General features: G+C 37.7%; 2 protein-coding genes across 4 annotated transcripts in view; one reads left to right on the top strand and one right to left on the bottom strand.

Moving 5' to 3' along the window:
- Nucleotides 1–172: 172 nt before the first annotated feature.
- Nucleotides 173–10,648, top strand: CENPU (centromere protein U). Its single transcript, XM_068681346.1, has 11 exons — nt 173–391; nt 1,299–1,416; nt 2,422–2,527; nt 3,256–3,343; nt 4,430–4,505; nt 5,504–5,621; nt 6,024–6,102; nt 6,823–6,870; nt 8,302–8,363; nt 9,710–9,866; nt 10,359–10,648. The coding sequence occupies exons 1-11, from the start codon at nt 341–343 to the stop codon at nt 10,494–10,496; spliced, it is 1,041 nt and encodes a 346-aa protein (XP_068537447.1). The 5' UTR covers nt 173–340; the 3' UTR covers nt 10,497–10,648.
- PRIMPOL (primase and DNA directed polymerase) overlaps nt 10,589–26,638 on the bottom strand; it is a 16,874-nt gene continuing 824 nt past the window's right edge. Inside the window, exons 1-14 of one of the 3 annotated variants that reach the window (XM_068681345.1) lie at nt 26,312–26,514; nt 25,641–25,667; nt 22,840–23,021; nt 21,771–21,862; nt 20,703–20,844; nt 19,134–19,281; nt 16,424–16,714; nt 14,609–14,771; nt 13,472–13,560; nt 13,078–13,164; nt 12,892–13,000; nt 12,440–12,522; nt 12,311–12,357; nt 10,589–11,314 (exon numbers count right to left, since the gene is read on the bottom strand). In XM_068681345.1, the coding sequence (XP_068537446.1) occupies nt 11,009–11,314; nt 12,311–12,357; nt 12,440–12,522; nt 12,892–13,000; nt 13,078–13,164; nt 13,472–13,560; nt 14,609–14,771; nt 16,424–16,714; nt 19,134–19,281; nt 20,703–20,844; nt 21,771–21,862; nt 22,840–23,016 (1,734 nt within the window). In that variant the 5' untranslated portion in view covers nt 23,017–23,021; nt 25,641–25,667; nt 26,312–26,514 and the 3' untranslated portion in view covers nt 10,589–11,008. Of the gene's footprint in view, nt 11,315–12,310; nt 12,358–12,439; nt 12,523–12,891; nt 13,001–13,077; nt 13,165–13,471; nt 13,561–14,608; nt 14,772–16,423; nt 16,715–19,133; nt 19,282–20,702; nt 20,845–21,770; nt 21,863–22,839; nt 23,022–25,640; nt 25,668–26,311; nt 26,515–26,638 lie in introns of those variants that run through there. The other 2 variants (XM_068681344.1, XM_068681343.1) reach the window with 2 other exon arrangements.

Here is a 26,638-nt window from a genome sequence, read left to right as displayed (position 1 = left end):
AACAGCGTGCATCCACCCCGCCAGAGCCCCGCTTTATTGCCGAGTGGTTCCGGGTTGACAAGCGCATCCACCGGGTCCTACAAAGGGGTGGGAGGGCGAGCACCCCACAGCCCCATCGGGGCGCTGCAGCCGCCGTTCCCTCCCCTCCCCTCCTCCCTCCCCTTCCCGGAGGCGGCCATGCCCGGCCCGCCTTTGAATCGCGGCGGGAAGGCGGCGGCGGCCGTTGGCGGCCGTGAGGCGAGGCTGGGGCGGGGCGGCCGTGAGGGACGGGGGGCGGCTGCCTGAGGGGAGGGCAGCCTCAGCTGCGGTTGCATATTTGGGAGACCACGCTTCAGGGTAAATGTCTTCTAAGAAAAAGCTGAAGAGACATCGTTCCAGAGATGAGTTCAAGGTAATTTTATCCGTTTTGAGCTTAATTGAAACAGTAAATTATTCGTTGTTTTACCGTGCTTTTGTGTCACTGATTGCGGAGGCGGATATATGTACGTTAACGCAGGGCTTTCCTTGAATAGGTTTTGGGAGCTTTGCTGTGGGACCACAAATTAGTACGGGTCGTGCGGGCTTAGTACAGGCTGTAAAGTCTTGTGTTTTGTTTTGTTTTTTCTTTAGGAGTAGTACGTTGTCAGGCAAAATGAACCATTGACTTTCGAATAGGCAAAAATTTGAAAACAACTTCGTAAAAAAAAAAAAAAAAAAAAAAAACAGCTTAAAGAGGAAATAGCTGATGTGTTCAGTAGCGTAAAACCCGTGAGGTGCTGCTCAGTGCCAGTAAACTTAAAAGCTTGTGAAGTTAATGCTTTCTTCTAATTCCTTCTCAAGGTACACAAATTAGCGAGGAAGCTTACTTCCATACTTACAGTGTGAGTAGCACACTTGAAAATAGTTCCTAAAGTAATGCCATTCTCTCCTGTCTTTCCGTTGTCCGGAAGTGTCTGTATAGTGCTTGGCTTGCATGTTCCATCTTCTATAAGAAGTTACACTTTGAAAAGTGAAAATGAAAGCCATTTCCAAATCGAAAGTTAAAATGAAAATCTCATACACTTGGTTTTGTAAATACAAACTACAGTATAGCATAAAATAGCTGTGTATGCTAGTTTCATACCATCACTTCTCTTAGGGAAAATAAAACATAGCTTGAGGAAAAAAGTGCATGCTTCAAGTGCTTTATATCATAGCTTAGAAGTCACTACTGGTTAAATGTACTTTTAGTCAAAAGTTCTTGAAATTCATTGTCATATTCAATCTGCAATATGATAAGAAGTTTGGATGAGCTAGCTATTAATTTCATATGCTTCCAGGAAGACAAAAGCAGATCTGGTCCTCGTTGGAAATTACTTCCACCCGAGGAACCAGATGTCTCAAGGATATTGAAGGTGGCTGGAGCAAATCAGCTTGAGGAGCTTGACGATTCATTTGGTTAGTATTAATTTAAACATATGATTTTAATGAACTAATCACGTGTAAACACTGAAATATTTTGTCCCTAGGAAAAGGTACTGTTTCTTTGCCAACAGAAACTGTGGGCAGGAGACAGAGCAGAGAGGGGTTTCTTTTGTTTGTTTGTTTTTTAGGGGGAGATGTTATGTTCTGTCATTTAGGAAGTAAATAGAATAATGTAGTAATATATGCCAAGTAAAATTTGATGGTAAAATACTGGCTATTCAAGTTTTATAGTGTAAATAGTAGAATTTCATGCAATGTAGTGGTGCAATCATGTAAGAACTTAGATTTTAAAAGGGAAGTTCAGTTTCTTAAGTTATTCTTTGTTAAATTACACAAATTATGAAGTGAAATTGTTAAAGAGAATATACATGGCAGCAAGCTCAGAAGTTCACAGGGATCTTGTTCTGCTGTTTTCAAACATAAGTCCACCACTAAATCATTTCCCTAAGCTCCACGTCCCCACGTTTCTTAAATTCCTCCAGGGATAGCAAATCTACTGTCTCCCTGGGCAGCCTGTTCCAAAGCCTAACCTCCGTTTCTGTGAAGAAACTCTTCCTGCTATGTGATCTAAACCTCCCCTGTGCAAGCTGAGGCCATTGCCTCGTATTCTGTCACTTGTCACGCTTGATGCCCTCCTCGCTGCAGCCTTCTTTCAGGTACTTGCAAAGCATGATGAGGTCTCCCCTCAGCTTCCTTTTCTCCAGATTAAATAGCCCCAGTTCCTTCAGTTGCTCCTCATGTCTTGTTTTCTAGTTCCTACCAATAACAGTTAGGCAAGTATAGAAACTCTGATGCTTTGACTATTTGAAGATTAGAAAAAATGCGTATAATACTTTTAACGAGACTTCATTTGCGTAAGTGAGCAGGCCACAAAAATTTTAACTGAATGCTGAATGGCAGGCAATGCTAATATACCCATGATCTTTGCCTCAACAGATGGGAACAGTTTTCATACAGCTTATTTTCCATTATTCACAGATCACCCTTTGCACAGTACTGCTGTGGATGCTTATGGAGAGGAACGTTCGGAAAGCGAGTCAATTAGTCATGTTTCAGCTCCACAAACCAAAAACACAGGAAGAAGGTCTGGTGAAAAAATAATTGCCAGCATTTGTTTGTTTATTTATTTTAGATTAAATGTTTTGTTTGTCAGGTTTCACTAACTTCGTATTAAAAAGATACCTAAAATCTCCCAGATGAGAAACCAAGAGTGAATAATATCCAGGAACACAAAAAATGGGAGAATGAGCTAGTGTCTGCCTTCTATAAGTAGTACACTGATTTAAGTAGTTACTATAGCTCTTTTTTTTTTTTTTTTTTTTTTTTTTTTTTTATGAAAGGATGGCTTTGTGAGGTGTAAATTAGTCCTCTAAATCCTGGTGTCTTTAAAGTTTAAAAAGGGGAAAATAAGACAATAACAGTGCTTGTATGAGGTTGTGTATTTCTTCATGTTTTTGTTTTTTTTTTTTCCCCTCAGCCCTCTGACCCCCCAAAGGAATATTTTTCTATTCCTGCTAATTATACCAAATATTAATTTTGTGTCTATTTCAAAGTTTCTCCCTGATACAACATGTTTGTCTCAGTCGTCTGTTAGAAATGGGTTTCTAAATTGTTGCGAGGTTTGCTGTTGATGGATAAAGATTCTGTTCCCTTTATATACCACTTGAAATTTTAATGTAGTTATGTAGGGGAAGCTGAAAGGGACAGCAGTACAACATGTTACCCAAACCCTAAGATTTTGTTGTTTGTATATAGAATATCATTTTTCTCAGTATGTAGTTGGCTTACATGTGGATTTTTTTTTTTCCCTAGTAAACAAATGCACTTGAAACTGTCTGAGAATGACGTTGACAAATCCAACTCAGATGATTCTACAGATGAGCACCTTAAGGAGAATATGGTATGGAGACCATTGCATGAGTATATCAGTCAAATCATTTTTAACTTGATGCCATGCTTGCATTGGATAATGGTGGGGAAGGAAGACCTTTCATTTGCTTTTTAGTACTTAACTGTATGCCAGATAATTAGTCCTCTTAATATTCCTGTGAGATTGCCAAGTGTTAAGTGAAATGCTTAAACCTACATGGTCATTTCAATGGAGAATGTAATGGCTGGGGTCCTGTAGTCCATTAATTGCTCGTTTGGCAATATGTTGTTATTTTTTTTCTTTTAAATGAGTATATTTACATCTGGAATATATGTTTTTAAAGAATGCCATACTACTTGGTATACAAATCAGTATAGTTCAGTATAGAAGAACATATTTATGAGAGAACTTATTTTTTCATTGATAAAATTAATTTTGAAGATATATTGGAATTAGACAAAAACAATTGATATTGAATGAGTGTTTTTCCGTGCTTAGGCTGTAATTAATGTAAAATGATTTTGGCCAGCTTAGCTTCTGGGTCTGAGTAAGAGTTAACTACTTTGGGAAAGTAGGCCTGTGATAGAAGAAGCAATGCAGTAGTTTGTCTAAAAGCTTTTTACCTACTGAAATTCATTGGAATTGTTGAAATTTGTGTTGTAAATCTCAGGACATAATGTTAGTCTTCTATCAGTGAACTGCACATAAGCAGCACTGTTGTTGAATACTTCCTGTGACATGAGAGTAATTGTAAGTAGAGAAGGAATTGGGGCAGATGTAGGTGAAAAGGAAGGTAAGGAGGAGCTGTTGGACAGAGAACTGTTGATACTGGTGCCTATGCTGAACTGAGGGGCCTTAGGCTCCTTAAAGTGTTCCTTAAAATCACTGTCTGATGTGTCGCTTGGTTAGTGCAGCCAAGCAGCTGCTGTCCCTGCGCAGTGTAATCAATGTGCTGTGACTCTGATGAAACAGACCTCAGTAAATGGTACCTAGTATTTCTTGACTGAAACATCACCAAAAATGCTTTCCTGAATTCTACCTGATTGCTGTCTCTCAGAATTTTAAATGAGTGCACCTAGGTTCTATTTCAAAGTTAATCTGCTTTGTGTATCGCAGAAAGCTCCAAGTACTGCTCAACTCCAGTTGAAAAAGAAGAAACAACCTTCAGAGGAGAGCACGCCAGACCCTTCTGGTAAAGCAGACCTTTCAAAACTCTTGCGTAGTTGTATCTCATTCAAAATTAATATTTTTCCTTAACTTGGCAGTCTCTAACTTCTGATATGTAGTGGCGTACTGCTTTGGGAGGTTGTAATTTTAATGCTGGTCTAAACACTCATTAGCAATGGATAAATTGAGGCGCTGGTGTGCCACACAGTTCTGATCCTGATGGGTTGCATCCCTGGACTTGCCTATTACTGGAGCATAGATGTGTGTCACCCTTTGCAGGCAGTCTGGCTTCCTCTGGGGGAAGCTTGGATCCATACTCCAGTATGTCCCTTGGTTTTAGTGCCTGGAGCACCAGATTGTGGGGCACAACTTGGAGTAACCCTGATTTACAGCAGAGACACAACTGTTAGTGTGAAGACCCTTGAGACAGGGAGCTTCAAGGTTGTGGCATTTTTTTGGGATGTGGAGAAACTGTTTCTCAGGTGTCATCTTGCCTCCTTCAAATTGTACCCCATTACATTCAGGTAAATCTAGATTTACATTTGGAGTGCGTGAAGTTTCTGTGGAATTAGTGGTTAATATTACTGCAAAGTTTTAAATAAATATATTTGCATATACCTTTTTTAAGCATATATGGTAGTAACACAAATATGATATAACAATTTATGATTCTTTGAGCAATGAAGGTTGCCCAAACTGAGGTGTAATTTTTACAGCTCAGACAGCTACATCACTGGGTAGTTTATCAGTTAGAGTAATGATGTTCTCCTGGACTTCTTTGAACTGATGAAGAATAAGAAATAAGATGTGTATGCATGCTCATTCAAATTTTAAAGTGTACCCAGATAAATATATATAGTTGTTCAGCCTAAAACATGAAATAACTTGTATTTCTGCATTTCCAAGTTTAATATTAAAATATTCATAACTCTTTGATAAGTTATTTTAATGTGGGCATAATAACTTCTGTTTCAGAGCATGTACCTGAACTGTGTAATGCTTATCTTTATTCTGTTGTTTCAGTTACTAGCCCGGTTTCTGTAGAGGTTTGGTGTCCCAAAGATCTGAAAAGATCTTCCAGAGATATTACAGAACTGGATGTTGTTCTGGCTGAATTTGAAAAGATAACGGCAAATTACAGGTAAATATTCTACTTTCCTTTGGCTGAATACTCAAAGCCTTATAAACAAATTACCTACTTTTTTTGCTAATAGACTTTCCCTTGGGTAATGCAGTATAGCTTAGTTAACGTTCTGATGTAATTTTAATGATTGTTAGGCTTCTGTGATACAAGTACTATTTATATGCGATCTTAAGGAAGTGGTCTCCAGGAATTTGATATTTTTCCAAACAGAAGAGCAACACTTCTCAGCTGTTTTCCAATGTAGAATTTAGGTTATTGCTAGAATATGAAAGGCCCACAGTTGCTTGTGCTGATAGCTATTTAACATTGGGTTTTATTTGTATTCAAAAGAATGCTTTTGGATGTGATTTCCCCTTTACTAAACCAAGTGGGTTGTGTTTTATCCCCTGACTTCTGCAGACAAAGCATAGAATCAGGAATTTGCAGAAAAGCTGTCGATGGCTTCTGTTCTGCTTTCAAGGACCAAATCACTGATCTTGTAAGTATACAGTAAAATAATTAAATAAATATTTGTGGTAATGATTTTAGAGCTGTACATTACATTGTATATCACGTAGTAAAACTGGAGAGCTGCGTAACTTGAAGAAGCAAACAATTATGGAAGACATTGTTTTAAGAGCTCCTGGACTGGATTTTTACAGTGTCTCAGCTCCCCTGGTGTGTAGTAGCCTGACTGAAGCCTCTACCATAGCTTATGAAAAATAATCCTTTTTAGTTAACAGTGTGACCCTAACTGTCAAAAATTATTAGCTTGGAAGACTCAGAATTCTTCTCACTAATTTCAACTTGTAAAATAAACTCAAACTCTGTTGTGAGAAGTAAAATGGATGAATACTAAAACTATAGTTCTAAGTGATTCATTAGAGTAAACAAGTTTTAAAATGATGAAATTTATACATTTATATAAAAGTTATGGAAAAATTGGGATAGGTAGCATTACACTAATTGGTACCAGCAGTATTACATGGGTTAACTGGTGCAAGATGACTAACATCGTGTAGCAGTCTTCCTCTGGTATGAAGAGGGGGGAGAGAATTGATACACTTGTAATATTCCTTTGAGCAGCTGTTTTATTAAATAGCTTTTTATGTTATTACCAAGTACGTTTTCAAAATTAATTCTTGCAACCATGTTTTTAGGAGGATAGAGGTGAAATCCAGATCCATCATCAATCTGTAATGCTTCTTTTCCCCCACAGATAACAGAAGTCCAAGAATTAAAGAACATGAAGAAAAAAAATGCTAAGGTAAATATCTGAAAGACAGGCTATCACTGAAATGTACAGCATAGAGATAATGGGTGTTGAAATTTCAGGAAGCTGACTGAAAGAAATAAAATAATTCACAAAAAGAAGTGCACTGTTCTACAGAACCAGCTGCAAAAACAGGATAGGGCACGACCAGAGTATGGATTGCACACTGCATACACTTACTGTTGTAACAAGAATGAAAACACATTAGGATGTGTAAGTATTTATGCATGAGTATTTATGCATCTTATTTTTTTTTGAGCAAGCACTGGTGAGGCCCCTGGGGAACCAATTAAATATTGGAAGTTCACCTTCAAGAAACACAGATGAATATAAAATCCAGAAGAGAACAGCAACAATTGGTGAAAACAGAATTAGATTGTTTATTTTAAAGGAGAGTAGTCTCAAGGGAGATGCACTCCCTAAAGACATGCAAGTTTTTATTCAGAGGAGGCATTTCCTCTGTTCATTTGGGCTTGAAATGCAGCAAGAGAAATACAGGCTGTAGGAGAAACTAGTGCGGGAGCAGAAAATATTGGAGTGGTTTCCTCAGGAGAGAGGGTGATGCCCCATAGCAGAGAGAGTTAAGAGCAGGTTAAGCCCTATCTTCCAGAGACATATTTTAGGTACACTTGATATTTCTTGTGAGAAGTGGCTGTAAAGCTCTCTGCCTTCAAACCTGGTAATCAGAAGCATGAAAGAGCAATTGGAACAAACACAGAAGATTGAAATTTGTTGTCTATTTCTTAATATTGCTTTGTTTTTAATTATTAAACAATTTAACCTACTTAGCAAACACATACAGTGCACACACCTCTTCAGCAACCTTTTTGATGACTAAATAGCTTCTAACAATTGAAGTAAATGGAAAGCTTATTCTGTCAGGCAGCAATTAATGTGCTGAAGATGAGAAGTCCTAGAAGTCCTGTTAATTTGAGATGAAACAGTACGCTATTTAGTAAAATGAAAATTTTAATATGCATCTGGCATTCACAGCTACTTAGCTTCCTTTTTTGTATCTTATACGCTTGTTTAAACTTTGGTTTATGGTTACTAAATTGAAATCTTTTGTGAGACATAAAAGAAAAAGGGATATAGTTATACTTAATTCCATAGTTATGGCAGTCATACTGAACATATGTTTGTATTCGTCTGTATTCTTAAACAAAGAAACCTGCTGGAGTTCAGCATGTTTGAGTTCAAATCCTCACAACTCCTTTTCTACACTTGTAAAGCCAGTGTTCCTCAGGAGACGTTTTGGATGGGGATGAGAGTTTAGCACTGTAAAGCTATTTAAGGTCTGGTATCTTCCACGCCTTGAACTAGAAACACGAAACCTCAAAGAAAAAAACAGTCAATGACATTTGAGTTGTTTGCCTGTGAAGTTACTGAAACAGGTTCAAAGACTTTCTTCGCTATTTGTTACAGGTAGTGGCAGACATCAAAAAGAAAAGGCAGCGACTGATGCAAGTCAGAGAAGAGCTAATTGGGTATGTTTCTAATAATATACGGTATGTTTTTGTGCAATAATAGCCTGAAAAACCGAAGGAGGCTAGTAGTTCATAAAAATCAGAGAAAAAAAATGTTACTTTCACTTCAGAGCTATTTTGATGAAACTAATTCTGTTCTGTATTGCTTTCTCTTCTTACAAAAGCTCAGGATAACCTCTCCTTTCCGTGGTTCAGTTGCCTAGAGTATTTCTTCAAAGTTCTCTTATGTAATTGTGGTCACCGGGGCACTATTTCAGACAGTATGCTTATAAGAAAAACACTAACGTTATAATTGGAATTGCAAAGGTAATGAAGCAAAACTTACAGAGGCGGTACAGAGTTTGTTTTTGAAGGCAAGAGAATTATTCATTGCATTGCATTTTAGCATGGATGCCTCCGAATACATGGATTGCTACTGTCTCACAGAGCCACACAGTTCCCCTTCTACAAGGTGGCATTAATCTTAAGTACCATCTAGATACAAAACAGAGAAAGCTAAAAAAATATTTTCTTTAGAAAAATCATTACACTTCCCCAAATCCAATTGGATAGGAGGATAAAATTTACACTGAAGCTGCGTATATCATGCATGCCAAGTCTATAGGGACCTGCATAGACATGGATCCACAAAGGCAGATGAAAAGCCCTTTCTCTGTGGTCACATGAGCCTTCTTATCTTTGCAGTACTGTGGACAAACTTCTCTGAAAGAAATAAAGGCATCCCTCAACCTGGGTTTAACCCCCTCACACACAGACTGAAAGCTACCTTCACGTTTCTTGTGTTTTACTCATTTGATCATTCTGTAAAAGTTTGTTGGTGTGTGTTTGTTTTTTCTGGAGCTTAAATGAAAATGGCATTTTGTGTTCTGTTTTTGGAGTACTAATCATGGTTTGAACACCATCTAATAGATGGAACTCCTCAGCTTGCTTAGGCAGAGGAGTATCTCGTTTGTGGATCCTGAGAGTGCTTCAGCATAAGCACCAAACCCCTCAGCCTGCAGGCTGGTGTCTGCAGAAGCACACAGCATAGTTATGGAACTTCACTGGTTTTTGGGCTTAAGTGCTTAAGAAAGATTGGCTATATTGTCAGACTTGAAAGTAAGACTTGGAAAAAGGTGTTTTTTTGTTGTTGTATTTTTTTTTTTTGTGGATTTGGACCTGTTGTCTAGTTTAAATAATACTACTTTTTTTTATACTACTTTTTCTATTTAAACAGTATGTTCTACTAACCTATGCTTCTTATTTCTGACCTACCTTTCCTTAAGTCGTCTTCAGAGGAAATAGATTCACAGTCAGTCATGAAATAAATATTCTGGTGTAGTCATCAAAGCACTGATCTTTTTCAGAGCCGAATCACAACTGGTAGAACTACAGAAAGAATGCGCTGAGGTACAGGAGAGGAAGTCTTCCTTGACACAAGCAGTTCAATTCCTTACTGATTTGAAGGAACTACAGCAGGACTACTTGAATTACAGAGAAGAAAACCCAAGAGAAAAAGTGGTGGTGAGTACACATTTTTGCATTTTCACCCCACCCCCTTTTTTTTTCTCTGGAACTGACAAGTATTTCTATTAATGATTAGCCGATGTTAAATAGCAGAGTTTTGTTACCTGTTTTTGTGGAACCAGCTTGAGAATCACTACTGTAACTGCAGTCCAGCGTCTCACTCATGTTGGAAACAGGTTATTTCAGAGAAATTCTGATACCTGATTCTATGTCCAGGAATTTGAAGGACATAAACATAAGTGTTATCCTCAGGTCTAGCTTTGTTTTCTTTTTAAATAGAAACTGAAGAAAGTTTAACAGTGAGAACCAAGTAATGAACTTCAATCGCTTCGATTAAAGATTATCTAAACTTGGCTGTTCTTCACTTTTGCAAGTCACATTGCACGATTTCAGGCAGAGGAATAATAAATAAGTCATATGTGTATCTGTATTTTTTTCTCTAAGAATTAAAAATGTTACTCTGTAATTTTATTTCCTTAACAACAACAGTATGGAACTTCCAGCCTACCTGCTCTGCTGGTGGAATCACGGAGAATTCTAGGAGCAGAAAGACACTTTCAGAATATTAATAGGAAACTGGAGGATGCTCTGGACCTACAAAGAGAGAAGTTATCAAAGAAAGATTAAGTGCTTTTTAACATTTTTAATCTTGGGTTATTTTAAGTAACGTGATCTTGAAAACAACATATTGTTTAAAAAGAGAACACGGGAACTTTGGATGGACCTAGTGATAAACACCTTTTATTAAATTTGTATTTGAAATAAATAATTTCCTCCCATTTTTGGAAGTGAAGAAATGTATTATTTGTCATATCAGTAAAAGCTGGATCAACAGCTAACAAAATAGAAACCACACAGCAGTAAGTCTTAGAAGTGCTAAACTTCCTTGAAGCAGCCTTCATGAAGAACATTCAGGCCAGTATTCTCCAGCCCCAGCATAACCTTGTGTCCTCTCTTCATGCCTCTAAGATTATCCAGTTATAAGGATGCTTTTTGTTCTTTGTCAGTTCTTTGTTTAACAGCTCTCAAAGAGCGCTTTTGAGCTACAGCACAGTATCTTTCACAGAAGGCATGTGATACACATGTTGTATTAAAGCAAGCTTTGTTGCTACTAGTCTGTTTGTCAGCCAAGTTTCTGATTAGCTGTCATCTTTGTTGCAAATGTCTTGTGTCCTTAAAGTTTCCAACAGAACTTCATCAGGAATGTCTTCCATGCTGTAATCCAGACTGTCACTTGCAGCTTCTGCTAGCTCCACATCTTCAGTAGCTTCTACCAAACAGGCATCATCGCTTGCATTGTCCCACTCGGTGTCTGTTACTTGGAAGTCTTGAGACATGCTTCCTTCAAGAGATACCGAGCTTTTTGACAAATCTGCAGGGTTAGAATGGGGTTTTACTTTTTCTTCTGTGTTCCCACATTCATCCATAACCATATAATCTTCTTCCTTTTAGAAACATAACATATTATTTATTGCACACTAAAATGTTTTCCATATTTCTAAGTGAAACTAGTGCTGAACTCTTGCAATTGTCACGTATAATGAATATTATAGAAAGCTGGCTAACAAGACTTCCCAGCAAGTTAATTTATAGCCACATTACCCATGGAAGCCTGTTTCAGTAGAAAAAGGAACTTACTGTTTTGCCAGCAAACTAAAAATAGTCTAGTGTACGCAGATTTTTAAAATGATACAAGGTTAAAACTTATTTAGTGTCTATCTAAAGATAGTGTAATGGCTTGAAAATGCATTTAAATCACGCTTGCTGTGAAATAAAGGTAATAGCTATTGATGTTTTGCCTAAGTGCAGCTTACTGTGCCATTCTACAGTCTGAAATTTAAAAGTGCAGTTGCAACAGTGTCAACTCTTAATACCCACTGAGTGGAAAAACTTAGGTACAGTGCTTAGAATCTAGGTCAGCATCAGGTCAGTTCAAATATTCTGCCCCTAGGGGTAAACCTAACTCCTTTTAGACACTGAAATGCACTTAAGTGAACCTCAAATTTGAGGGTCACTGACTTAAACTCGACTTTGAGAGAATTTTGATGTCACAAATGTTCTAGGAACACTTATATTTTAGCTGACCCAGTATGAAGTCAAATGTGCACAGCAGAGGTTTACTTAGGCTGTTTTTTCATGCTATGGCTATTGTGGGCTTGCAGATTTTACACTGGGAACTGCTGGTCCGGAGTAAGACAGAAGAAAATCTTTAGTCCCAGGTGAAGTTAGGCTATTCTAGTAATCTAGCTTTCTCTGGGTTAGATCTGCTGCTGGAGAACTTACAAATGAATATACGGAGATACCACAACAGCAGAGCTGCTGTGTGGAGCTACTCTATGCTAGTGTAATTACTGTATGGAGCTTAACAAACTACCTGAGGTAGCAGGGATTTTCAATGACTCGTTGATATGACAAGATGTAGATAAGACAAAAGCACATACCTCTTTGAAGAGAGAAGGCAGACATATCCCAGGTGGTAATGGAAAGCCTAAATCAAAGAGAAGGTGTTTAATTAAAGTTAAGATTCAAAAAAGTATTAAGTATAATTGCTTTGAAAACAAGATACATACTTTGTGATCTGAAGTTTTTTTCCCTGCAGACTGGATCATGGCACTTCTGATACCACACTTCCTTCTTTAGATCTACCAGAATCCTATGAATGAAATACTTTTGTTTTTAGTAACAGTATGTGAAGAAAATAAATATATACAATGTGAAACTCTGATGCTAAACAAAGAGATTTTGTTTCTCCCCAAACTATGGATATTGTTTCATACATAGTCTGTCATTTTTCCAGTAAGCTTCAGGCTTATCTCTAAAGTCAAGATCTTGTACCACAATAAATTTAGAAAAAATAGAATAAAAAAGCACTGTACACCCAGAGTAAGATAGCAGTAATTGTAACAGGTGATGATTCTATCCATAAGAATTTTTCAGTGTTTTTATAGAATTACAATTGAGCAGGAAAATAAGCTGTTCTAAACTGAACTTATTGTGAATACCAAACAGTTACAGAACATACATTATGTTGTTACTTTTGTGGGCTCTTCCAATATTTTCACACCACCGGTAACCAGAAATATCATACACAAGTATTTCCTCCAGAGAAAAATAACTCCATTGCCGTATCCCTGGGTGGGGAAAAAAAAAAAAGGTTAAAAACTACTGCTGCAGACTATTTGTTTGTAAATAGTAACATGGTTTTTACCTCCTTGTACTCCATCTTTATTAACCAAAGAACGAACAAAATAATCGATTTCTGGATATGGTGAATCCTGATAACCTTCCATGGACTCTGTTAAAACAAAAGCCACACATTCATCCTGGTTTTATAGTTTTAATGTAATTCTAACATGCTGTTATGTGATATATAGGCCATAGACACGATTCACACCAGGTTCTTAAATAAAAGCTGGGACCAGGAGGGTACCGTCTGTGGCATTGAAGCACTGCAGAGCACCCATCAGGACATCCCTATGCTGCCTCCTGCAGAAGCGTAGCAGGAGAAAAGCCCTCATACAAGCCATCAGATGTGTAAGTCACAGCACGTCTAACTTAAACATACTTCCCCCAGCCCATCCAGCAGAAAAGGCTTGTAGTACCTCTACTGCTTCTGGTTTTAGTGTTTAAAAAAGCAGACGTTCTCTCTTCTGAAAAGCTAGATGACAGAACTCTTGTGTCATCCTCAGAGCTGAAAAACAGGGAAGGCAAAGGAAGATGTGTGATTCTTACAGCACAGCACAGTATGGCATAACAACATCTAACGCAGCATGCTACAACAACAGAGCAGCTGAGGGGAGCAGCCTCCAGAGAAGCCCATCCACACTGTGATCCGGTCAGTATGCTGCTACCTCACAGCCCCGCAGCGCCTTCTCGCAGTTTCCTCTGACCATGCAGCAGAGGGCAGGATTTCCTCCTGCAAACAAGCAAAACTTTCCTGGCAAAAATCCCAGGAGCCAGCCATTTAAAGACTCCTGCTCCACACTCTTAAAGTATTTGCTGTAGATGCAATATTTAAACAATATATACCCTTTGAAAGGTTTCAACCTCTTTTTTTTTTTGTTTTCTCCCTATCTGCATTGAACTGCTTTTTCTTTCCATACTGCTACCTGCAAGCCAGCTGATTACAGAAGGCTAAACTTAACACAGCAGAATTTCTCACCCACATTTACAGCAGACTCAGCTGATACCTGTCATACGAATACACTACGTTATGCATGCTATCAGGCTACTAGCACCAGTTCAGGAAAATGAACATTTTATAAAAACTGCAGTCATAAAAAATAAGTTTTAAGAAAAATACTATATGGAGAGATGTACCATTTTAACCTTTCTGCTGCAATGATGACTAATTACAGTAATTACATCTTGAGCCACAGGTCAGTACAAAGAAAAATATATAGAGATAAGAAAACTGAGGTTATTCTATGAGACCATCACCAACCTGAGCAGGTATCTGTAACATATGAGAAATCTGGTGCACAAGTAAACATACAAAAATCCTTTTTACTTTTAACAGACTTTGGATGTTTAAAGGTAGGTTAAAGAAGAAAATTGAGTCCCAATTTTTTTTTTCTCCTAAAGCAAAACAATTCTACTGGAAACTCCTAAGTTACACTGTAACAATGTTCCTGGAATACCTGCTCATTGGTATCAGTTATTCCTAACTGCTGGGGGAGAAAAATCACTGAAATACGTATTTAAAAATATTTAAAACTCTGCTGGAACTAAATCCTTACCTAATATTGCAGACCAAAGAAGACAGAAAATATGCTTCTTCCAAGGACACATTCTCTTCACAAGTAGGGACAAATTTATTATCCTCTGCTATTGTCAGAATCACATTTTTTCCTGCTTTTGATGATTTATACATCCGTAAATTTCTGTTCTTTGTATAAACTCCTAGAGGAAAACAAATATTTCACAACATAACTGTACTGGTAAGGATTTAAGATAATTAGTGCTTGTAAATTAAAGAATTTTTCTTAGACCCAACTAAGGGCCTCGGGAATGGACAAAAACTATTACTGATTTCTGCTCACCTCCCACAGAAGAAATGCCAGGGCTGTGCAAACATGGACATTTTCATAGTACAGATTTAAAACACCCAATACATCTAGGTCAGCATCACTCTGATGTTAGCATTGCTAAAGGTTTATCTTCAGTATTAAAAAAAATATCGCGCTTTCACAATAACTTTGTGAAATACAACTAAAGCTGAAAAAACTACAAAGTTATTTTAATCTGAAATGACATCACATCCATCAAACTTCCTGTTTTCTGCATAGCAGACACCGCTTGTCTGAAGTGTGCAGGAAAGCGTATCAGGGAAATTTAATTCCAATCTCAAAAACAAACAAACTAAAAGTATAGTAAACATTGTCTAATCTGTCCCAGAATTTATTGGAGCACTGGGTTCTTTATTTCTAGACTGCACTTAATTTTCATGAAGATAAAGGAACTAAAATGACTCAACACAGTCACATCGCTGTCTGTGCCTGCACTCTCAGTTACTCAGTAACTCAGTACCCCAGCTATTTTGATTTTAGACTTCCAGTTTTGTGGTAACGTGGGTAGCATAAATAGTGATGGTTTAATCTGGGGGGACTAATATCAAATACGTAACAGGTGAATTGACAACAATGGTTTGTTTTTCTTTAATTTCCAGTCACTAATGTGCTTGATGGAATTTTGAACAGTAGATGCAGAAAGTAATCCTGAATCTGTGATGGAGAAGCCTGATGAAAGGCCAACTTTGGGACTACGTTACCACAAATTAGACATACTCAAGAGGTCAGCAATCAAAATGATCCTGTACTCCACGAGAAGAATTTGAAGTAATGCAGGTTCTACAGAGAAGTCTGAGGAAAAACATGATAATCAGTCTTCAGGTACATAAATTGCTGCTGTAGAAAAGTGTGCTAAGATATTTTCACTTCACTAAGGGCAAAAGGCAGAGAATTCAGATAGTGTTGGAGGAGGGTGGAACTTTCAAACTTTAGTTTGACCAAGGGTGTTGTGCTCTTTGAGATTTTTAACATTTCAATTCCATGAATAGGCAAAGAACAGCTAGGGCATGAAGTGCCCAGCCCTAATTTCTGTTATTCTATCATCAAAACCCAACAACTGCCATTCTAAACAGCGGAAGAAGCCTCAAGTTCATGTGTGAATCGGTACAAAAGACCACACCTTTAAGGCTTGTTCTGTAATCAAGCAGCTTCTAATTCAACTGAAATGTTAGAATGCAATATATGCCGTCCCCTTTTAATCAAAATAGGTGCACTAAGTCCTTAGGAATGAAATTAGAGTTGTGTGGCAAGAGTTTCTTCCAAATTCTGAATAAAATTAAATGTAGTAATATAAAGTTCCGAGGGCGAAGAATCTAAGGCTCCTGTAAGTACAGCATTTATGACCGCTGTTTCAGCATGTATTATATTTGAATTAAATTCTGAACGTAGGCACAACATGCAATCTGTAATCAAATATTACAGAACATATAATTTCTTAACTTTTGCTGTATCCTAAACAAGCTTAAAAGCACTTGTTATATTTACCTAGATCCACAAAAAGTTGCTTGTCTCCTTCTTTATCATTTACTATTAGAAAGGAAAATTCAGAATTTTCTCCATGGTTTGATGTTTCTACTTCCTTTGTTTGGTGAGCAATGGCTCGCCAACCTTTAGAAGCATCTTCAGCTGCTGTGGGGTTTGTAAGAGAACCATCTACTTCAACTGTGGGTGAAGAACACTGGAAAACACGTTCTGCTCCTTCTTCTGGAACCACAGCAGCAGCATTACTCTCCATTAGTCTTATGGCAGGCTGCAAAATGGTTCTCACAAAGTTGCCTTAAAAACAAAGCAAAACAAAACAAAAAAAAAAACACAAACCAAAACAGATAACTCTATGAGTCAAGAAAGAACTTAATAGTTCCTGTGCAAACATTTTCAGAACAGCCAAGATGGAACTGGTTGTAGTTGCTTGGGTTTTCTTTCCCCTCTGGGATTTTTTTTTTAAAACCTTTTAGACCAGCCCAGTACACAATCTTTTTCTGGCTAGTAAACAAGAAACCCATGCTTGGCAAGAATTTATACCCTTTTTTTTTTTTTTCCACCAAAAGAAAATAAACAATTCTGTGTGTATTAATTGTGACATATGGCCACAATCTTCCCATCTGCAATTTCACTACTGGGAACAGAGAGAACTGAGAAATTAGTTGGTTTGGTAATAACTTCATTAGAAATAAAGGTAAAAAAGTGAAACAGAAATGCATAGGCTGTCACTGCAGTTTCCCTAGCAAAACCTCTGAACCAAATTCAATCTCAGTTAAAAGTGCAAAAATTAAACAAAAGTCTTTTGTGGCTTTCAGACAATTTCTCCTACCCCTCCTGACACCTGCACCATTGCAGTTATACATGTAGACTCTGACAGACAAGATCTCAATTTTAAGCCATCATTTTGTGCATGACTCCTGACAAAATGCTTATGAAATGATATTATTGAAGACATGATAGTTCGTCTTCCAGAATGACCAACACTACAATGATGAATTTAAAAACCATTGAATGTTTCTGAAAAATATATTAGCTTGTAAGTTAAATATTAGACAAAAATCTTCACGTCACATCAAAGAATATATAGTTTATAAACATTCTGTGAAGTTACTTCATGAAATTGTCTGCATTTTTAGATATATACTAAAGTATTTTGCACACAGAATAAAGCTAAGCTTTAAGCCAGGTGTGTCAAACAGGTTACTAAAACACCCCAATAAAAGTCTCAACTGTATTATTTATTACTGATATCATACACAAATTTAACTGACGTATCACAATTATAAAATGGATTTGTACCATGACTTCAACGTTTGTTAAAAAGGCAAAGGCAGAACATGCATACACAATCTAAAGACATTCTTTAGTCTGATAGTAAACATGTCAAGTTCACTTAACAGTGGAGACACAAAACACTTAGCTAATGGACTAGAATAAATAGTTCAAGCTTCTGCTGAAAGAACTGACTAACACAATTTAGCTATCAGGATCATAGGCTAAAATTGCTGTCATACCAAATTATTTATCATCCACATATTACCTAAAAGTTTTCTAGTGGCACAGGAGTTAAAGACCATACTTCTGAAATAAGAATGGGAATGATACTATACAAGTCTTTTGTGTTCATAGCTGTTGCTACAGTGTCACGTAACAAACACTTCTGTTATAGGGACACAGATTGCACTGCTCCTAAGAATGAAAAATAGTTTTTTAACATAAAAAAAATAGGTCTGAGAAATCCTGTTGCCTTTGTGCTGAAGGATCTGAATTTGCCTTGGGTTTATGTTCAGGCCATGAACTTTGTCTGTATATTACAAATATTATGGGGGAAAAAATGTAAATGCACACAGACCTACAAGACCCAGCCTCTCCTTAGTTTGTTTTACTCCTCCAGTTGCTCATGTTGACAAGACCTTTCATAGATGATTTCTCAGAGTAACACATACGTGTTGACCCCACACCCTTTGATTCAACAGTACATGTGTTATCCACACAGAATGACTAGACACAATCCAAAAGAAAGAGTAAGATTTTCCTTAATGATTTGCAGGGCTAGAAAGAAACCTGGAACACAACTAAAAGCAAAGAGCCCATCTTCCAGTATTTCAACAGTATGTTCAAAACCCTCCTGTGAAGTATGGAGGTATTATTATACTTATTTTACAAATATAGTGATGACAATTCTGAACTGGTAATTTTTTGTGCTGGAGTTACTCTGTGCCATCAAATCCCAACTTACATCAACAACTGAAACCGCTTTCAGCTTTCTCTGAACCATGTTTACAAGTACTCGTGGTTTGAAGCCATCTTTGTCCTGACTTTCTGACCCTGTGCAGAGCACAAACCAGCGGTATTTAGAGCCAATAATCTTAACTTTAATTGTTAAGATTTACACAAATCTTAAAATTAATCAATTACTGTACAAAAATCTTCCAGCCAAAAACCAGTCTTGCCAGTGGTTTTGCAAACAAACCACAGAGACATGAAAAAGTTCCGTTGTAGAAATGCAAATAATAATTATAGAAAAAGGAAGTAGAAGATGAGTTGAGGAATGTGAGGCTTAATTAAATAGAAATAGTTGTTTTTGCTGGGAATACATGGTTGTTTTCACATGTAATTCAATTAAAACCAATATTCAAACGTAAGATGGCCCTGTGAAAAGTCAAAACCTCACCTTTTATTTCTAGTTTATAAGTGAAAAGAACACACTTACCAACATGAATATTATCCTTAAATACGGTCTTGTGGGGTAGGAATATTAAGTGTCGACTAAATTTTTCATCAGTACTGGAATCTAAATTCAAGACGTCTTTGGCTGAACAGTTAACATCATAAAGTTCTTTCAACTTTTGGCTGACAAGCTGAAAATTATATAAACATTCATTAGGCTGTTTTCTTTAGCATTTGTAATAGTAGTGTCTATAAAACCTAAAACAAATGCAGATTCTACATTTTCTTAATCTTTTTTTTTTTGTTCATTTTGATACAAGTAATTCAAATTAACTCACAATATGCCAATTTTTAAAGAAAATTGACATACATTGTATCTTCTGAATTGAGCAAATCACTGAATATAGTAACAGTGATGGGGTAAGCAGCTTTTCAGGTCAAGGTCTAATATAGTGGCTCTATCCCTATCTTTCTCCCCGCCAACAAAGCAGTTCACACCCACAGTGCCATTAATTCTAAGGCAAGCTTAACTAGTATCTAAGATAGAGGCTAAATAGAAAAGTGAACTAGCACACCAACAATTTATATCAGAAGACCCAACAAACAGTAAACAAGCAGAAAACAATAGATGTCCAGCTCTAAAAACCTGCTATAAGCTAAGCGTCATGTTTATTCATGTTTAGGACTGGGATTCGGAACCTGGGGTCTGGAAGTTTATGACTATAGCATCTTATTTCCTCCCCAACCAGCAAATCCAAAGATCTCTATCTAACCCTAGCAGTATCTAGATTTGAGAACTGATTCACAACAGAGTAAAACCCTCCAGATTCGTTACCAGCTAAGTGTTATTTACAAAGAAGTAACCTCATTCATCTTACTCTTTCTGTTCTAGTTAGAGACACCAGATGTCTCACAAATAAATGGCCACTGACAAAGAGATTTTGTTGGAACAGAAGACATTCTTCTAAAAACCTGCTTTATTTTCCATCTCTGAGATATTGCAGTTGCAGTGTGTCTCGTTTTCCAACTGAATTTGCAATAGGATAGAAATTTGCACAACTTAATACAATTTATAATGAGCAAACATTTAACTTTAGGTGTCAAAATTGATGACTACAGTCACCTCCTGCTCTCTACATCATAATTATATCAACTGTAATGAAATTCCATCTGAAGGTGTCTTAACATTAGGAGGAACTGATCTACGCCTTGATATATGATTGTGCCTGTTAGAAAAGGAAATGATTTGCAGAATATTCAAATAAAACTTTTATTGATACTATTCTGAAGAATAACTAAACACTCCTTCAGTTTGACAGCTTTGAAGTGGCAGAGCACGTAAAACAATCTGCAAACAAACTCACCATAACAGTAAACCTCCAGTGAATACAAGCATTTCAACAACCATCATGCTCTAGTATTTCCTTTTGATAAAGCAGGCAACTTATGCTTTAATTAAAACAGTACTTTTCACTTTGTTAAAAATGCCCACTGACTCTCTAATCCTTTTTCATTTTACTACAATAACCAAGATAAGGCGGTAAATACTTCGGTTTTATATTAAACCAACAACAAATTCAAATTAGTCTACAACATGACTGTGCCATTTTACCTCGATTAACTTTGCAACCATACTCTTGCCGTCTGCACCAGGATTTGCTGCTTTGTAAAACTCCAAATCAAAATAAAGTTTGCAAGCATCTTTTTCAGGAATCACCTCATAGCAATGCATAAGACTTGTTTTATAACCTTGGCTAAGGAAAAACAAAAACAAATTATGACCTCTCATGGTAAGCATTATACATACCTATCAACTGCAAACACCAACTCACACGTACTACACAATGTTTTATCTCTTAGTCAGGCACTCGCATTAAAACCAGTAACAGCTCCACAGTGCTTTGAAAAAATTACAACTAATATTTGCTTGGTCTAAAATTTAAGTTTGGAAAGTGTTCCCTCTATCCCCACCCCCAAAGTCTTACAATATCAACAGAAATGGTTTGGGGAATTTAAATAATGATGTAAACAACAGGGAAAAAAACGGAAAAAAAAAACACCAACCAATGTTATCAGTCCTAAGTCTTAAGCACAAAAAATAAGATTACATAAGATTACATAGAATTATTTTTATTTTTTTTCAACTAAATTAAAAATTAAGAAAGCTTAATCTTCTTTTCAAATCGAGAAAAAAAAATCAAGTCTACAGTTCATACAAACTTTGGCTCTTACATTTGTTTTGCTTCAAAACCAGGTATTTTATTGTAAAACAAAAATTGGAAAAAACATTCAGCAAATTTTCAATACCTGAAACTGCACCATGCAAAGGCATAAAATGGTAATTGGACATTTATATTAATACCTATTTAAGTTGATATATGACTAATCACAGAAATATGTTTGCATCATTTGTTGACATGATCCCCTGAGGAAAGCTGACAATAAAAGCAGATCTACTGTTATTAAAGTTCAGTAGCTGGGGTCCTTAATTCACAGGAAATAATGGCAGTCTGCAGCTCAAAAGAAAGGTGAAAACCACTGTAGAATAGATTGGATTGGCATTATTAAGATTTTCCCCATGGCCAAGATCAAACCTTGAGCAGCCCTTTACAGCTGTGCTACTCTGAGCAAGACTGACCTATCCCCCAGCAAAGTATAGCATACATTTTCAAATACTTACATGTAATAAAACCAAAGCTCTTTGTATGTTGTCACGAGGTAAAACCTCTGTCCATTTTTTGCGTTCTTTTCCAAGGCAAATACATGAACATCCTTTGTAAAGAAAAACATTGAAGGATTTTTTTTTTTTTAATTACTATTCAGAAAACTAATTAAACTCTTCAGAAATTCCTATATCCATTCATTTCTTTGGTCAAAGGTTAGTTAATGTTAGGAAACTAAGTAGCAGATCGCTTATCCTTTTTTAAACTAAGTAGCATCTGTTAGGTGAGTAACAAATGTGAAGCTTTTCTTTGCTGTGCATTCATGCAAATTCTGTTTTCTCAGTAGTCTTTTTTTTTCCTGAACACCAGCAAGTACCTCTAACAGGAGGAAGAACAATGTCCTAAAACAAACACTGTAATGGGTGTGATGGCAACATATGGCTTTACAGCAGATAGTCTTTAGACTCTGTTATTTAAAAACAAAAATAGAAATCCAAAACCAAAACAAACTAAAAACACCACTACCAAGCCAGTAAAAGTACATTCAGGAAAAGATATGTTGCATTATATTTCTTTAAAATCGGCAGTTTGAAAAGTATTAAATATAGGGAACTGAAAACAAAGGATACGTTTTAAATAATGTATTTATTTGGATCATTACTTCTCAGCATCTTGCTACTCTGATGCCAGTAGAGTTGCATTGTTCTTTTTGTCTCTGCCTCCTGTCATTCTCTTCTTTTTCTCCTCCTCTTTCTTCCTACCCAACTCACTTCCTTCCCATTCTCCTGCTACCTTCCTTATATTCAGAAGGAATATAATCACTTATAATCACTACAATGTTGCCAAAAAAAACACTTCTGCTGTTAGAGGTTAACTCCACATCTCAATTCTTATGTTACAACTTGTACTTAGAGCTAGCTACCTCCAGTATAGCATGATCTACAAAGGCAAGGAAAAAAAAAGTCTCATGATTGCAAAAAAGGGATTTTGCAATCTGAAAAAGACTTCATTGTTAACCAACTTTTAAAATCAAGATCATCCTTGAATGCACTTGAAGCACAGAGACGTTCACCTAGCATAATTTACCTCTTTGCAGGATTTTACATAGCTGAATGCTTCGGCCTGCCGACAAAATATTTTCCAAACAGGGGATGGCTCAAAGGGGGACAGCTTTGGTCTATAAACTGCAGGAAGTGGGTTTCTTTCATAGTGAGATGCTAGTTCTTCAACTTTCCTCAGCCTTTCTTCCCATTTTCTCTTCATTTGTCCTAAAGCAATTACAAATAGATCAATATCAATTTTGAGGGCTCACTTTTAATATATTCTATACACGTTGCTGCCTTTTAATTCAATTTTTGTTGAGCATACTTTATTTAACTTAGAGTAGACAACACCCAACCTTGCTATGATACTCCTTTCAACATCAAATCTTCTCACACAGTTTTGGAAGGTAATTTATTTTCATGTTAATAGCATCAGAGATGAACACAACAGAATACATGTAGTAAGGCAGGCAGCAGCAGTTCCCTGCGGGCTGTGCAGGGAGAGGCCCCTGGTGGAGCAGGCTGTCCCCCTACAGCCCACGGGTCCCACATGGAGCAGATCTCCACGCTGCAGCCCCCCCATGGGTGGAGGAGCCCCCGGTGGAGCAGGTGGATGTGGCCTGGAGGAGGCTGCGGCCCATGGAGAGGCCCCGCAGGAGCAGGCCCCGGGCCGGAGCTGCAGCCCGTGGAGAGGAGCCCACGCAGGAGCAGGGGGGCTGGGGGGAGCTGCTGCCCATGGGGGACCCGTGCTGGAGCAGTTTGCTCCTGGGGGATGGACCCTGTGGGACCAAGCCGTGTGGGAGCAGTGCTTGAAGAGCTGCTGCCTGTGGGCAGCCCCCACAGGCTCAGTTTGGGAAGGACCCGAAGGGGAGCAGGGGCAGAGAGTGACCGTGATGGAGCAGCGGAGACAAAACCTCAGGGACTGACCGCAGCCCCCATTCCCTGTTCCCCTGCGCCACTCAGGAAGAGGTGGAAGAGTATAGATGGGGGTGAGGTGTTTTTAGTTTCTCACTGCTCTAGTCTGCTAGTGAGAGGCAATGATGCCCTTTTCCTTTGTATTTTCCCCACCTTTTCCTTTGAGGAGGGGGAGTGAGAAAGCGGTTGTGGCTGGGCTCAGCTGCCCAGCTGGGTGAAACCACCACACTGCTTTACTGTTGGAGAAATGAATGAGATAATTGATTTGTGTGGGAACTGCATCATGGGTTCCAGACAAAGTTAAAGGTTTCAGTGATTCTAGCTGCGCTTTTTTACTCTGAAAGCAAAAGATCTGAAATCCAAAATGAGCGCTCCGTTCTCTGCTGCCCACTTTTGTTACTGATCCATAACACGTTCACACGTTTTAAAACCTAACCTTCTATACAATTCCTCGCAATTTTCAGTAGCAATCCTATCCCTTTTCAAGAAATAGCATGTGATGCAGCAGCACTTCCTATCACGCGACCTTTAAACTCCTAGGCATATAAAGTAATCCAAATACTACAAAGTGAGGTAGTAAAGCAGATTAGCATAACACACTATCGTTATTTTCATGTGTCATTAACTATCTTCTGGGAAATTTCATTGCCCGTCCACACTTCTGCAAATGGCCGAGAGCATTGCTAAGAAACTGTGAAGCAGAGCAAGAGGAGTGAGAAGTAAAAAAAGAGTAAAGGTGCGGTTTTTGTTCTGCCTGGCTTAACCGCTCATCAGCCCTCATTCTCAAAACAGCAATCTTGTTGCAATGGAAGAAAAGAATTAAACCAATGATATGTGAAAGTATTCCAACCATAACAAGATGGATCCACAAGGCGAGTTTACATATTTAAATATCCTTGTGGATTTCAAAGCCCAGATTTTAAGTTCTCTGAATCCCGCTTCAAGTTTTCCACCGAGGAGTTTGCTGGACACCTACATTTCCATGCATGGTACACTTAACACCTGCCAGTGTTTTGATCATTTAGTGCCTTTGTCAAGTCTTAAATAACAGAAGGCTTTTTTATTTGTTCCCTTTTGCAGGGATCAAATATTATCTCTATAGATCTTATCAGGCTGCTGACCTATGAATTTCCTCCACTCCTTTCCTTCTCAGGCTATTAGTTTCTTCTTTGGATATGAAAAGTGAAATTAGACAGCAATCAGGATTTCTCAGAAGTGCCAGCAGAACCTTTAGTTTCCTTTTGATGCTGGCAGTCGTGCCGTAAGCTAACTGGGTGCAAAAGCACAATAGATGTTCCCTAGATGAGAACTTTCCCACCAGGTCACCATTAAAATTAGGGAAGTGAAGGAGAATTCCCATAATCCTGAACACATTTTAAGCTTCCTATTTAGAGCAGTACATTATCTGGCAAAAACACAGCCTCTAGAAGGGGATATGAACCTGGGTGAGGATCAATGGCCGTTACTTTAAACTGAGATCTGTCACTGTCACTTCAGTCCAACCAGCTGGTGGCTTCCCAGCAGTCTAATGCGTCAGTTTTTTCCACGGTAACTTTACTTCCTATATCAACTATACCTAACATAACACATCTGTTTAGAGCATATACAATTTGCACATACCGACTAATAGGACTCCTGAGCTTATCAGGAAATTCCCACTTTGTTTTGGTCACTTCTGGCCCAGCAGAAGCAAAGGAAGGAATTATTTTTATTTCACTTGCCAGAAAGAAATTTTGTCACCAACATTCAACTCAGCAGAACGATAGCAAGAAGACACTGGGGAAAATACATCTTGTGGGAGATGACTTCATAAAGGTGCTAGTTCGTTTCCCCCTTTGATGAAATACTACTTTTTTAGTGATGAGAACACAGCACATCTTGTATTTCTATACCTTAGACTTGTTGTTTTTTGTAAACAAATGAACTCACCATTTCAGACACGGTGATTTTCTCTTGCTACAGGCAAAAGACAAACACAAAGGCATAATTTCATCCTATACAACCCTAGATTTCCATAAAAAATATATATATAACAAAATGAAATACATACTCAAAAAACTGTAATGCTTGTGGACAAAACACTATCCACACCTGCTGCAAAATGAAACTTAAACATGCAAACCAACTACTATTTAAAATAGCATATTTACATTGGCTTCCTGGCCTGCACGACTCAAGCAACGTATCTGTACAGCAGAAATTCGTAGCCCTCAACACCAAGAAATCCATACAGCCTTAGGTGAATCTATTAGAAAACTTTCACCCTAGTGCTAAATTTCTTACGATGAGTGAAAAATAGCTTTATTATCCTTACACTGAGCTGAACTGTGGCATACTAATGAATGCTACGCATCTGCACTCAACTGTAACAAGGAACATAAAACTTTTATCTCACACTCCTAATATGAGAAATAGTTCCTTCTACAGATAAGAAGCTAGGAATTTTGCACAAAATGCAGGATATTAGACCTGGTCATAAAACCTCAAAAAGTAGGATAGGGCTTATTTTGAGAGGCCAGGAAACATAGTTTCTAATCTTAAACACACCCCAACTCCAGCTACTAGAGGCCAATGTACAAAAAAGGAACTAAAATATAGACCTTAAAGTTCATGACAAAGCTGAAACTAGTCTGCAGGTTCCAAGAGCTATTGTGACCCATAGCGTAGTCTCAAGCTGAGGAAAACAAGGAAACCTCAGAGAAAACAAGGAGACTTGTGGCTTTGAGCTAGCAGAAGCAAGGGAGATAAGGGATGAAAGCTAAAAGGCAAGGAGAAAAACAGCTGAAGGAAGATTCCACACTGATCTGTGGCAAGCTTTTGCTCCTTAAGGGTCATTAATTTATTAAAAACCACACTAATTGAAATGTTAATGCATGTAAATGTGCTATTTGGTGTGTCCCACCCCCTGGTCCTCTGGAATGCACAGA

The sequence above is a fragment of the Anas acuta genome, chromosome 4 (genome assembly GCF_963932015.1).
Source record: "Anas acuta chromosome 4, bAnaAcu1.1, whole genome shotgun sequence".
In the NCBI taxonomy this organism is placed as follows: Eukaryota; Metazoa; Chordata; class Aves; order Anseriformes; family Anatidae; genus Anas; species Anas acuta.
Note: the sequence above shows the minus strand (reverse complement) of the source record. Positions and strands in the feature narration are given on the sequence as shown.